Consider the following 11,368-nt stretch of genomic DNA (forward strand, 5'->3'; position numbering starts at 1 on the left):
AAAAACACTTTCCAAGTTAAAATTTGGCCAATATCATATCCTGTCTGAATGACTCGGAAACACAGAAAAGGGGAATTAAGGAGTAACAATCCAGAACATTTCCTGGGGAAGCCCGCACTTGGACCCCACTAGAAGCTTGCGCCTTTGGCGCTCATTTAGGTAATCGGTCAGTATTTATACTAGATCCGCGCTCGCTTGACTATGCTTATTTTGACGAATCTCAGGTTCTCACTGGAGAAATTGGTATTACCCATGTTTGTTAGCAGATATTTTGTAAGCAGTGTTCAGGGAGGGTTTTTAGCGGATAAATATCGTTTTCGTGTGGACCGCCGAAAACTTATGGGTTTCGAAACCGACCTTTGTGGACATAGCCTTATTGGCTATTTTTGTCGCAATGTACTATGGGACTGTTTGGGATGGTATCGCTTCTTTCATTGGCTTTTACAAAGCGCGGGAAACTGGATCAAAATTCGTCCCCAAATAAAGTCCCATGGTGGAGTTCGACACAAAACCGACCCAGTCTGATACGGTCAAATGGACGATTGTTCTTCGGTCTATACCAACCAATCAGAATGCATCTTTCCGCGTTATATATTCAAGATAACGGGAAAGGGAATAGAAGTATCTGCCCCCCAAATCAAGGCGTAGTCGACGAGTATCGTGTTCCATGTAACAAACAAGTGAGAAACATTCAATTTTAGTTATCTAATTTTGTAATTTTAGATGCTAGATATTTTATATTTTTATATATATATATATATATATATATATTTTTACATTTCTATGTACATATTTTTTTTCTTTCTTTCTTAATATTGATTTGTGGAAAACCTGCAAAATAGCTTTAGCTAAGTGTTTCTCCCACGTTAAATAAAGATTATGTTATGTTATGTTATGTTATGTTATGTTATGTTATGTTATGTTATGTTATGTTATGTTGTTATGTTATGTTCCATGTAAAATGGTAATAATGCACTTTTCCTATGTTTTTGTTGTGTTGTCCATTTTGATTGGTGTTAGAGTTGTAGCAGTGATTAACACTGTTAACAATGATAAATAACCAGTCGGCTGCTATCTGTTGTGACAAGCCTTCTGTGGTTTGCAACTGTAACATTAACACGGATCAGCCCAGTTCAAATGTGAGTAAAGCCATCGAGGCATTAGAAAGGAAAGTGGATCACCTAATTTCACTAGTCAGTAACAGCTCTACTTCCAGCCCTGAACCTACAAACCCACCAGGTAAGCCCCATTAATCTTGCCCGCTCTTTTAAGCTTCGTAGCTTAAAACGTGACCCTTAACATGTTCCTAAGAAAGGGCGGATTTGCATAAGGCCGACTTTTGTTTTCTGGATAATTGCTAGAGATATGCACCCGTTGTTTATCTCACTTGACTGACGCGATTACTTAAGTTCGCGTTTGGACCACAGCAAAAACAGATTCCTTCCTAAACGCGCCTATTTTTGGAAGAAGGGTATATGGGCCTCAGTCTTTTTAGCCGTTCATCATACGCAACATTATGCAATCTAGAGTGTCAGGACCTTGTTCAAATATCTAACGTAGCATCGCGATTTTTTTTTTTTTTTAACGGAAGCTGAAAAGGTTATTTCCCCGCAAAACATTGCAGTTTTTTTTAAGAATTATGGTCTTAATTAGTGAATATACAACGTGCCATAAGCCTTAAAATTTTTTTCAGTGACCATTATGTTTCTTAATCAGCCAAGTTTTCTCTTTACAGATTCACTTAATGATTATATGTTTCACTCACATTCTTTTTGTTGTTGTTGTTCTATCTTGAATTCACGTCTCCTTTCTGTTGCGCTGACAGCCTAGTCGTTTTGTCTTTTTCAGGAATTCCCGTTGCTTCATGCAAAGAACAGTATGACAATGATCCGTAAGTTAAAAAAGTGGAAACCTACTTAGTTTGATCGAAACAACTATATACAAAGAATTAGTGTTGAAAAATGTTTGATATAATCACATAAAAATAATAATAATTAATAAAAAAGAACACATAGACACGATTGCAAATCATCTGATTATAAAAATCCAGTTAATTAACGGTAATTTCAAATGCAAAGGCCATACGAAATTTTTGAAGTAATTAAACAGAAATCTTCTTAATAACATTTTGTTGCTTGAGCCCCAAATCAACACTAGGAGAAGGAAAGTCGCCAACTACCTAAACAAATTTCCTGGATTAACTCATCGTTGATGCAAATTTGATTCAGTGGTATTGGCCTTCTGTTGATTAACAGAAGTACCCTTTTTGATAGCGTTTATCACAGAACTACTTCATAGACTCAAATAAATTGAATTACATCACTACGGCCAAATGATAAAGTTAAGTTCAGCTAGTCCAGGATATAAAATATGAAAATTTTTATTTTAAGTTGGTGACTCACAGTACAGCTGAACAAATAACTTTGACGAAATATCGACGATCGATACCCAGATAATAAAACAAAATCTACGTGTTCTTTGTTCTAATTTCCGACTTTAGTAGTAGGTACAATACTTATAACAATTTGTTATGATTGTGTCCCGCTTAACTCTGTACCCTTTTTCAGTACCCTATCGAGGGAGTCTTCATCGCGTACTTTGTCGGAAATACGTTATACGCTTTGGACTGCACTTGCAGTCTTTTAACATAATTTATGTCCCTTTCCCTGTCCTTAGGAGCTCAATCAGTCAGGTATACAATATCAACTTTGGCTTACAAGAAGTTCCTGTGTACTGTCACATGGGAGATTTTGGATGCGGCGGTGGAGGTTGGACTGTAGCAGTGAAAATAAACGGATACAAGGTATGCTACAGATCAGTGATATATTTCAGCTGGTAGTAAACATAACAATACCGGATCCACGGAGAAGTCTGGGACTGTCCTACCTCCGAATCCTCTCTCAAGCCCCCTGGGGCTAATTTATTTCAAGCGCGTTGGGGAGGGAGGGGGTAGCCAAAATTGGCCTAAATGTGTCTCGAAAAAAAGCTGGGAACGGCATTGAAGAAAATATCTTCTGATCGAAAATCGTTTAAAAAAATGAAAGTCGTCACAATCAGTGGCATCCATCTTCCTCTTCCTTAGCCTGAATGATAATCAGAACGATTTCTTTGGCATTAAATTTCAGAGGACGTTCCACTATGATTCTTTTCTGTGGAGCGACACAAACACATACAACGTTGCAGGGGGAAAAACTGGCTTTGACATGGAAGAGACCAAGTTGCCTTCCTATTGGGCCACACCCTTCAAAAGGGTCTGTCTCGGCATGAGAATTGGCAAGCAGGTAAAGTTCGTTCCGGTTGACATGAAAGCCAGCTCTCTGCACTCTCTGATCGCGGGTGGTGTCTTCCAGGCGACCTCTTTGGGTCGTGACAAGTGGAAATCGCTGATTGGCTCACATGCCTCCTTGCAGACTGGCTGCAATCGAGAGGGCTTCAATGCAGCAGCCAGTCAAAGCGATTCGGCCAAAGCAAGAATTGGTATTCTTGGAAATGACCAGCGAGATTGCATTACTTGTGATTCTAGGATTGGGTTTGGCACAGGAGGTCACACTGATGATTCCAACACTTGCGGGAACAACGCTCCGAACGGATTCACGTCTGATAACGGAGGAAACAACATTAAAGCCATGGGATATATATTAGTTCAGTAGCGTCAGCGTAAAGACTGAAAAAAAGAAAAAAAAAAGCGGGAGTCAGGAAACACGGGGAGGTAGGATGAGCGCTTGTCCTTCTCCCTGGGGTACGGTTCTACGTTATAAAAAAAAAATATCGGGGGTAGCTTTGCGTTGCAAGTTAAAAGTAGCTCGTTACACTGGGATTTCGCTGAGAAAATTTGTCATTGTTTTAACTATGATTAGGGAGCTGTAATAAATACTTGAAACAAACTATCTTTTTTGGTGACTTATACGCGTTCATAAATTTAAATATAAAGCTTTCTTCGACCTCTTTCATTAAATTAAAGTCATGCAAGGCACGTAGCAGTTCCTAACCTTTCTAAAAATAACATAGGATTTTCTTTCAAAGGTTTGAACGCAGGACTCGTTTCATAAGTAGGTTGAGTATGATCGTCCGGGTGAACGTAGTCCTGAATAGGACTGTTGTTGTTGTTGACAGTGACTGACGTTTCGACAACCTGTGCGGAAGTCATCTTCACAGTCAAAGTGATTTGTATCACGTCAGTTGCGTGGTATTAAACTATGGTTGTTGACCTGATTGCTCAATAAAGTCGGATAAGCAGGATATTCTTTAGATGGGCAAAGCATCGCTATGTCATGTGATGTCCCTATTTCCGATCAACAAGATAGAGGTGAGACGAACAAACCCAGTACTAGGACTACTCACAATGATAATACTGCTTTCATTCATCGGAGTGGTCGCTGTAATGTTTGCCACGAATGACGTCACGTCATTACCAGTGGATTTGGCCAAGAAATCCTCAAACGATTGCGGCAAGTCTGTAGTCTGCAATTGTAATTTCCATGCCAATGGGCATGCCAGGGAATCGGGTGTCGTTATTGCAGAGATAAAAGAGTTAAAAACAAAAATGGAGGACCTTATTGCAATTGTAAACACAACAACCCTTCTGAAACCACTACCTACAACACCAGGTAAAATAATTCAATCTTAATTTCATTAAGCGTGAATTTAGTAATAACCATTGCGGTTTCTGAGTTTCTGCTTTATTTTACATTGAAGGAATTCCTGTCTCTTCGTGCAAGGAACAATACGATAAAAACAAGTAAGAACATATAAAAACACTTATGCAGTAATCTGTTACTGTAGGTTCAAACTGTGACAGGTATCAAAACCCAAAACACCAAAAGGAAAACGCCAAATCAAGCGAAATGAGAAGAAGGAAGTGAAAGAGCGCACGCGAGAATTTTGACAGATCTGAAATCCCCCTATCATATGTCCCCCTCAAAAGCTTAACTGTTGGTCCCTTCAGGGGTTACCACAGGTGTTAGGGGGTGGGGACGTGATAAATATGCAGTTTCGATAAGGGTTGATTCATGTAAAAGAAAATGCGGTTTCAATCGAAATATCCGGATTCTGGCCTAAGTTCTGCGTGACGGGGTACTAAATGGTGTGCAACCAGGAATTATACATATTTGACCACTGATACATCTAATCAAACAGTCTTTTTAAAAGTTGTTTCCTATTGTCTGCCTCTCCTGAAACAGGTCATTGATTAGTCAAGTATACAAAATTAACTTTGGTTCACAAGAACTTCCTGTGTATTGTCATATGGGAAACTTTGGATGCGGTGATGGAGGATGGACAATGGCCATGAAGATTGACGGCTCTAAGGTAATCCACCGACATTTTGATAAGCCATTTTCACCGCAGCGTCATTTTCGGGGAAGAACCCAATGTTAAAGGGGCGGAGTCAGTCGTCGGAATACTGGTATTAGACCCCCCAGAGGAGACCAATAGATATCAGCTGCACAAGGCAATAAGATTGGAGGGCGCGGTTGGGGTGTGGCCAATCCCCATAATCGGCTAGAAGCTCTTCCTCCGAGCTCCAATATCATAAAATGCCAGCGTTAGTCCTGCGAATGTATATTCCCTTGATCATAATCTGAAGGAGCTATGAGAGCCCACAAAAAAAGGCAGGCGCAATCGAGGTCCTTTCTGGAATCTGGGTCAGGCATCTATCTGACAGTTTTAAGGCGCAGTTACCTCGATTCCTTGCTGCAGCAGCACCTACCCCGTTGCTATATCTTTTACCCACGGTGACTAACTGTTACCAACGTAAATAAACAGTTACTAGAGAACAGAAGTTCTAGCTCAAACCCCCAGCTTTATTGAGGGTTAAATCAGGCTCCTGCCCCAGTGAGGTAAACTAACGTTCGCTAATTAGCTTCACCAAGTTGACAAAACAAAGCCACAAAGTTGTCTTACTTCCTTCCTTCATATAAATGATTAATCCCCTTTTTAAATTTTAGCAAACCTCCCACTACGATTCGCAGTTTTGGAGCAACAAAGGTACATTTAACCTTGAGGGAGGGAAGACTTGTTTTGACCATCAAGAGACCAAGTTGCCGTCTTATTGGAGCACACCCTTCTCCAAGATCTGCCTTGGTATGAAGCTCGGCCATGATATAAACTTCATTGTCCTGCACAAGAAAGCTAACTCTCTTTTCTCTCTGATCGCTGACGGCGTGTACCGCACCACCACAGTGGGTCGCAACACGTGGAAGAAGCTTATTGGGGCACAGGCCTCCTTGCAACGAAACTGTAATAAGGAGGGTTTTAACGCGATATCAAACCACAAAACAGATTCCAGGGTCAGAATAGGCATTGTGAGTAACCAACAAAATGACTGCTCTGGTTCTGAATCTAGAATAGGCTTTGGTGGGGCTGGGTATCCTGTGGATTCTAACACGTGTGGAAACGAGGCAGTAGCCAGTCCAGATAACGGAGACAAACATATAAAGACGATGGGCTACATATTAGTTCAGTAAAAATGTTCTTGTGAATAGACCTTCCCAGTATTCTATTCCAGTGAACACGCATAATTTCTATTCGCATTTATGTTAAGTAGATTTGTGCTTGTTATTCTTCGCCGCCCACGGATGTAAGCTACCACGCTACCACCAAGCTACCACTAATGTCATTTAAATAATAAATAGATAAACAAACAAATAAATTAATAAAATAAATAAATAAATAGATTAAACAAAGGTGCGGGCAACAACGGCCGAAGATCAAAACGCTTTTGTTCCAAAGCTGTGCTCTGTGTAGGTTTCACGTGAAAGATAACCAAAACACGCGTGATCAGATTATGAGGGGTAGAAGGTCGAAACACGCGTGATCAAATTGCGTTCAATGCATTCCATTCATTCTTAGTGGAAGTCCAAACAAATGCTGGCAACATACATGCGACGCATGCGTAAAAACAGCCAGGAGATTAGGATTGCCGGCTCCTCTTGTGGCCCGCAAATAAACAAATAAATAAAATAAATAAATAAAGAGGTGTTATTATCTATTTCGTGCCAGATGAATTAGGAAAGAACATTTATTCATGGGATGTGAGTCAGCGTAGAACATTGAGATTCGATGTGAAGCGAAATCGGGCGATTGGAAATAAGGGCGGCCATCTGTTTCTCATAAACCGTGGGGGCGGGTGTCGGGCTCCCGCCCCTTAAGTAGATTTGATACTCATCACTACTAAGCAGTTTCCTGGTAAATTTCCCCATATTGGCGAAGTCAATACAAGTTGAGAACAGTATTCTGGTATGCTGTTCTACATGCCAGTGAGAAATAGCACGAAAACGTCATAGATAACGTGCAGTTAGTCACTGATTCAGATCTCCTTGTTCAACACAAGACAGAGTTAAGACACTTTTTACAATGATGGTAATTTTCACAATGCTTACTTCGGCCACCTTCCTCGGGATGTTTGCTGTAATAATCTCTGGGAGTGGCGCCAAATCAGATGTCGGAGTGACCAAGAATTCATCAGAAGAATGCGGCAAGTCTGTAGTTTGCAACTGCAACTTTCACGTCCATGAACACGCGGATTCGAGTGTCGTCATTGCAGAGATGAAAGAGTTAAAAGCAAAAATGGAGCAACTTATTGCAATTGTAAACTCAACAACCCTTCTGAAACCAACTACTGCACCAGGTAAATTAAATAAATCTTATTTTCTGGAAGAGGGCGTTTTAGCAACGACGTATTGCACTTTCTAAAATACCAGGGAATTTCTCTAATTTTTTTATCATTATTTTAAAGGGGTTCCAGTTTCTTCGTGCAAGGAACAATACGAAAGAAACAAGTAAGGCGAAAGTGAAGTAATCATGCAGCAGTGTTGCACTTGGATTTAACTGATCAAAACTGCGTCCTGTACTGTGTAATAAAATATTATAAAAGCCAAACCAAAAACGAATCTTTCTTCGAAACAAGTGAAAAGAACAAAAAGAAGTGATTAAGCGAATGCAAGAGAATTTTGAGAGGGTCACTGCTTTCCTCTAACCCAATCCACTTCTAATATCCAAACAATTTGGATAAATTACAATTTGCAAAAAGTAAGCATATAAATCTGTAGTTTACAAGTTGTTTTGGTTCGTGGGTGGAGGTGTTGCGTGACGACGAAAAAAAAAACGGCTCATTGTAGGAGCCTACAGTTGACAGTTGACGCAATGCACCGTGATTAAGTAACTCACTTCCCCCCCCCCCCCTCCCCACCCCCGTGTCACTCCTATTCACGTGGTTTGTTGTCTTTTATTTTACATATTTCCATGTTTAGTTACGCTAAGTTTACACCACACTGGACGAATTTTCTCCGGGTTGGAAAATTTTACCGGACACTTTTATCATTCACACGGAATCGCTTAATATTTTCCCCTTTGTTCAAAGGGAACTGGTGAACCAGGCTGATTTTTAACTTTTTTTTCAGTATTTTATCATCGGCCCATGCGCATAGCTCATTTGCAAATTAAAGGGAAATTTATATCTGCATGGTAGTTTATTTAAGTTCAGATCAGAAGTCCAAGACAATAATAAGATCCATCATTAAAAAAATAATAACTTCGTACAGATATTTTGCAAACATAGGCTTACCTATCTTCAAATTTGTTTTCTCTTCTTATCCAGCTTTTAAAACTTTTGAGGGTTTTTGTTACACTTTTGGTCAACACTAAGACTTTTACAGCTTGTGTCAGTTTGTTCCACGGCTAGCTACTTGGTTCACAAGAACTTCCAGTGTATTGTCACATGGGAGACTTTGGATGCGGTGATGGAGGATGGACAATGGTCATGAAGATTGACGGTTCTAAGGTCAGTCAAAATTTTTTTGTTATTAAGCCATTATTGACGATGGTATCCTCATTTCATGTAAAATTTAGCCTGGTGCACGTTATGTTTTGTTTCGAATCATTTCCCCCTGGGATATCCTTATTTATCGCATACAGGCCTTTAAGCCTTTAGCTAAAGCTTCACTTCGCCCCTTGTCTTGGATTCTGGATTCTGGGGTTCAACATGAAGCCAACCGACCAATCATATTCCAGGGCCAGAATAGGCATTGTGGGTAACCAACAAAACGACTGCACCTCTTCTGAATCAAGAATTGGCTTTGGTGGGGCAGGACACCCTACCGACTCTAACACGTGTGGAAACGAAGCGGAATCCATTCCAGATAATGGAGAAAAACATATAAAGACGATGGGCTATATATTGGTTCAGTAAATCTTGTTTTTAACTTTATGCCCATTTATATAATGAACGAAGCCTAAAAGTATTGCCAGCAATTCAGCACTTAAACGTTGATGGATGATTTCCGCAACGCTATTGATTTTAGACACTCCCACATTATTGTCATCAAGCAAATGCTATCGAGCATTTCAAGATGCACCTCAAATGATTATTTTTTTTTTTTTTGTGGAAAAACAAAAACGAACAAAAATGAAAGTTCCTCTCATCAGAGCGTTTGGGTCTAGAATAGGGTATCACTTTTCAGAAAACTGATCAGTTGGTTGAAGATTTTATCTAAACTAGGGATTGTGGTATAAGGTTTTGCTTTGGCTAGACTGTGCTAGTGACCTCAGTAGTTTCTGGAAAACAGCTACTCTAGGATAAGGGGGATTTGGGGAGTTAACTCTAGAATAGGGTAGTAAAATTCAGCTGAACTAGCTCTGGTATACGTTAAGGATTCCAGGGTCCCAGCGGCACATCCCCACCCAGAAATTCCTAAAGTACCCCCCCCCCCCCCCCCCCAGGGACTTGTGATTCCTAGTCATTATTTTTCTATCCCTATAAGCTGCATTAATTCCAAGCATTCTCGTTCTATTATTCGATTTTGCTCCTCTGGAGCACTACGCCAACTTTCTGTATTAGCAGAGGAATTTCTAACGGACGAAAATGGTTTGCCTGCTTCTCTGACCAGAGCTTCTGAACTTGGACTGGTGTTCACAACGATCCACTTTAACAGATCTTCCGGCATCTCAAAGCCAGCAAATCTGTAAATCTTTAACGCCGTTTTGATTGGAAACTTGGCAATATCTCGGTAATACACTTCCATGTATTTGTTTCGGTACTCTTCTGGTAGGTTTCTGCCATATTTTACGTTTTCTGCAATTCTCGTGCAAGGGTATCTCACTTGATGAACAAATGATGGGGAAGTGTGGTTCGGCATCCAACCTAATTTTATTCTTGACGTAAGGCTTCCGCGCGGATCTCGAAGAATTTGAATGACTTTGATATCTGTGTCCAGGTTTTCTAGAAATACCTGAGGCACAATACTGGACAATTCTAACTTAGGGACTCGTCCCTGGGCTATTTTAGTAACACTGTGCCGATATCGAGATGCGCACATTTCGGCGGCAAAGTTTGGAACCAAAGAGAGATCTGGGCAAGATTTTTTCCTGGACTCTGCGACGCTGCAGAAGTTTTCTGACAAGAATGGATTCTTAAAAGAGGCGCCCGACCATTTTCGTGACGTGTGGGCCAGAAATCTTGTAGCTAATGGAAATTTTGTAAAATTACAGCTAAGAATTCCATTTATTACTTCAAGCTCACTACGCGTCCAGTCCTCGCTCGGTTGCTTTTTCCTCCATGCCTTTGTAACCCACAGCGGCTCGTAGATCATAAACATTTGCGGATCTTCGCTAAACATTCGGCTGATAAAAGTCGTTCCCGATCGGTCGGCTCCGAAGATCAGCAAACTTCGTCGGCGTTGTGAGAAATCCAATAGATTCTTCAGTTCTTTCGGCGTTGGGGTCAGAATTAGTGCTTCTTCACTGGAAAGCATGTTTTTGGATGTTATTTGTAGTTCACTTCCAAAATGTTTCGGGTAATCATTAGCGATAATGTTTCTTCGGTGGTTTCCATACAGGAAACCAGTCAAATAAAATACGGCAGTAGTAACGATCGCAATAGCCAGCAATCGTAGACAGAAGCGAAATGGCGGCATTTTTGGTAATTACATCAATTCAAAAATTTCTGCAATAAAACAAAACAAATGTTATCTAAAAAGTTGTTTTTATGCTCTGGCAAACATACTAGAAATAAAATTCCAAAACAAATGTTGGCACTGTACGATACTTTATGGTCACTTCCCTATGAAGGCATATTCCTTTGACATACAAAATTGTATTGTCAAAGGTTCGAATCCCGTACAAGCCTGAATTTTTTTCAGGCTTTCTTTTCGCAACTGCAAAAGTTACGTTGCGTCTATAAATGAGATGATCTACTTTCAAATAACTGTTCCCCCCGCAGTTCACATAAATGATTTTCATATATTCATAACTTCATACAAAATTGTATTCGACATTTGTGGTTTACACGTAAGAGCGTCTTTAGTATCAGTGACATTACTCGTACCCACTGAAAAGCTTAAAAAGCTTGTAGTGCCAATCGTGAAAAGGCCCC

At 40.2% G+C, this 11,368-nt stretch overlaps 3 protein-coding genes across 3 annotated transcripts; 2 read left to right on the forward strand and 1 right to left on the reverse strand.

Annotated features, from left to right (window-relative positions):
* The first annotated feature begins 1,067 nt into the window (after positions 1-1,067).
* Positions 1,068-3,650, forward strand: LOC140922784 (uncharacterized skeletal organic matrix protein 5-like). Its single transcript, XM_073372807.1, has 4 exons — positions 1,068-1,239; positions 1,849-1,891; positions 2,677-2,803; positions 3,126-3,650. The coding sequence occupies exons 3-4, from the start codon at positions 2,741-2,743 to the stop codon at positions 3,648-3,650; spliced, it is 588 nt and encodes a 195-aa protein (XP_073228908.1). The 5' UTR covers positions 1,068-1,239; positions 1,849-1,891; positions 2,677-2,740.
* Positions 3,651-4,699: 1,049 nt separating this feature from the next.
* On the forward strand, positions 4,700-6,629 carry LOC140922785 (uncharacterized skeletal organic matrix protein 5-like). The gene is made up of 3 exons (XM_073372808.1): positions 4,700-4,738; positions 5,181-5,307; positions 5,946-6,629. The coding sequence occupies exons 2-3, from the start codon at positions 5,245-5,247 to the stop codon at positions 6,462-6,464; spliced, it is 582 nt and encodes a 193-aa protein (XP_073228909.1). The 5' UTR covers positions 4,700-4,738; positions 5,181-5,244; the 3' UTR covers positions 6,465-6,629.
* Positions 6,630-9,737: 3,108 nt separating this feature from the next.
* On the reverse strand, positions 9,738-10,910 carry LOC140922559 (carbohydrate sulfotransferase 3-like). Its single transcript, XM_073372535.1, has one exon. It carries the CDS (start codon positions 10,908-10,910, stop codon positions 9,738-9,740), a length of 1,173 nt encoding a protein of 390 aa, XP_073228636.1.
* Between the last annotated feature and the right edge of the window lie 458 nt (positions 10,911-11,368).

Source organism: Porites lutea, chromosome 13 (genome assembly GCF_958299795.1).
Source record: "Porites lutea chromosome 13, jaPorLute2.1, whole genome shotgun sequence".
NCBI lineage: Eukaryota > Metazoa > Cnidaria > Anthozoa > Scleractinia > Poritidae > Porites > Porites lutea.

Bases quoted from the DNA above. Each gene is read 5' to 3' on its own strand.
- LOC140922559 (XM_073372535.1), bottom strand. From the start codon at position 10,910: ATGCCGCCATTTCGCTTCTGTCTACGATTGCTGGCTATTGCGATCGTT.
- LOC140922785 (XM_073372808.1), top strand. From the start codon at position 5,245: ATGGGAAACTTTGGATGCGGTGATGGAGGATGGACAATGGCCATGAAG. The intron at 5,308-5,945 runs GTAATCCACCGA...TTTAAATTTTAG, and splicing joins TGAAGATTGACGGCTCTAAG to CAAACCTCCCACTACGATTC.
- LOC140922784 (XM_073372807.1), top strand. From the start codon at position 2,741: ATGGGAGATTTTGGATGCGGCGGTGGAGGTTGGACTGTAGCAGTGAAA. The intron at 2,804-3,125 runs GTATGCTACAGA...ATTAAATTTCAG, and splicing joins TGAAAATAAACGGATACAAG to AGGACGTTCCACTATGATTC.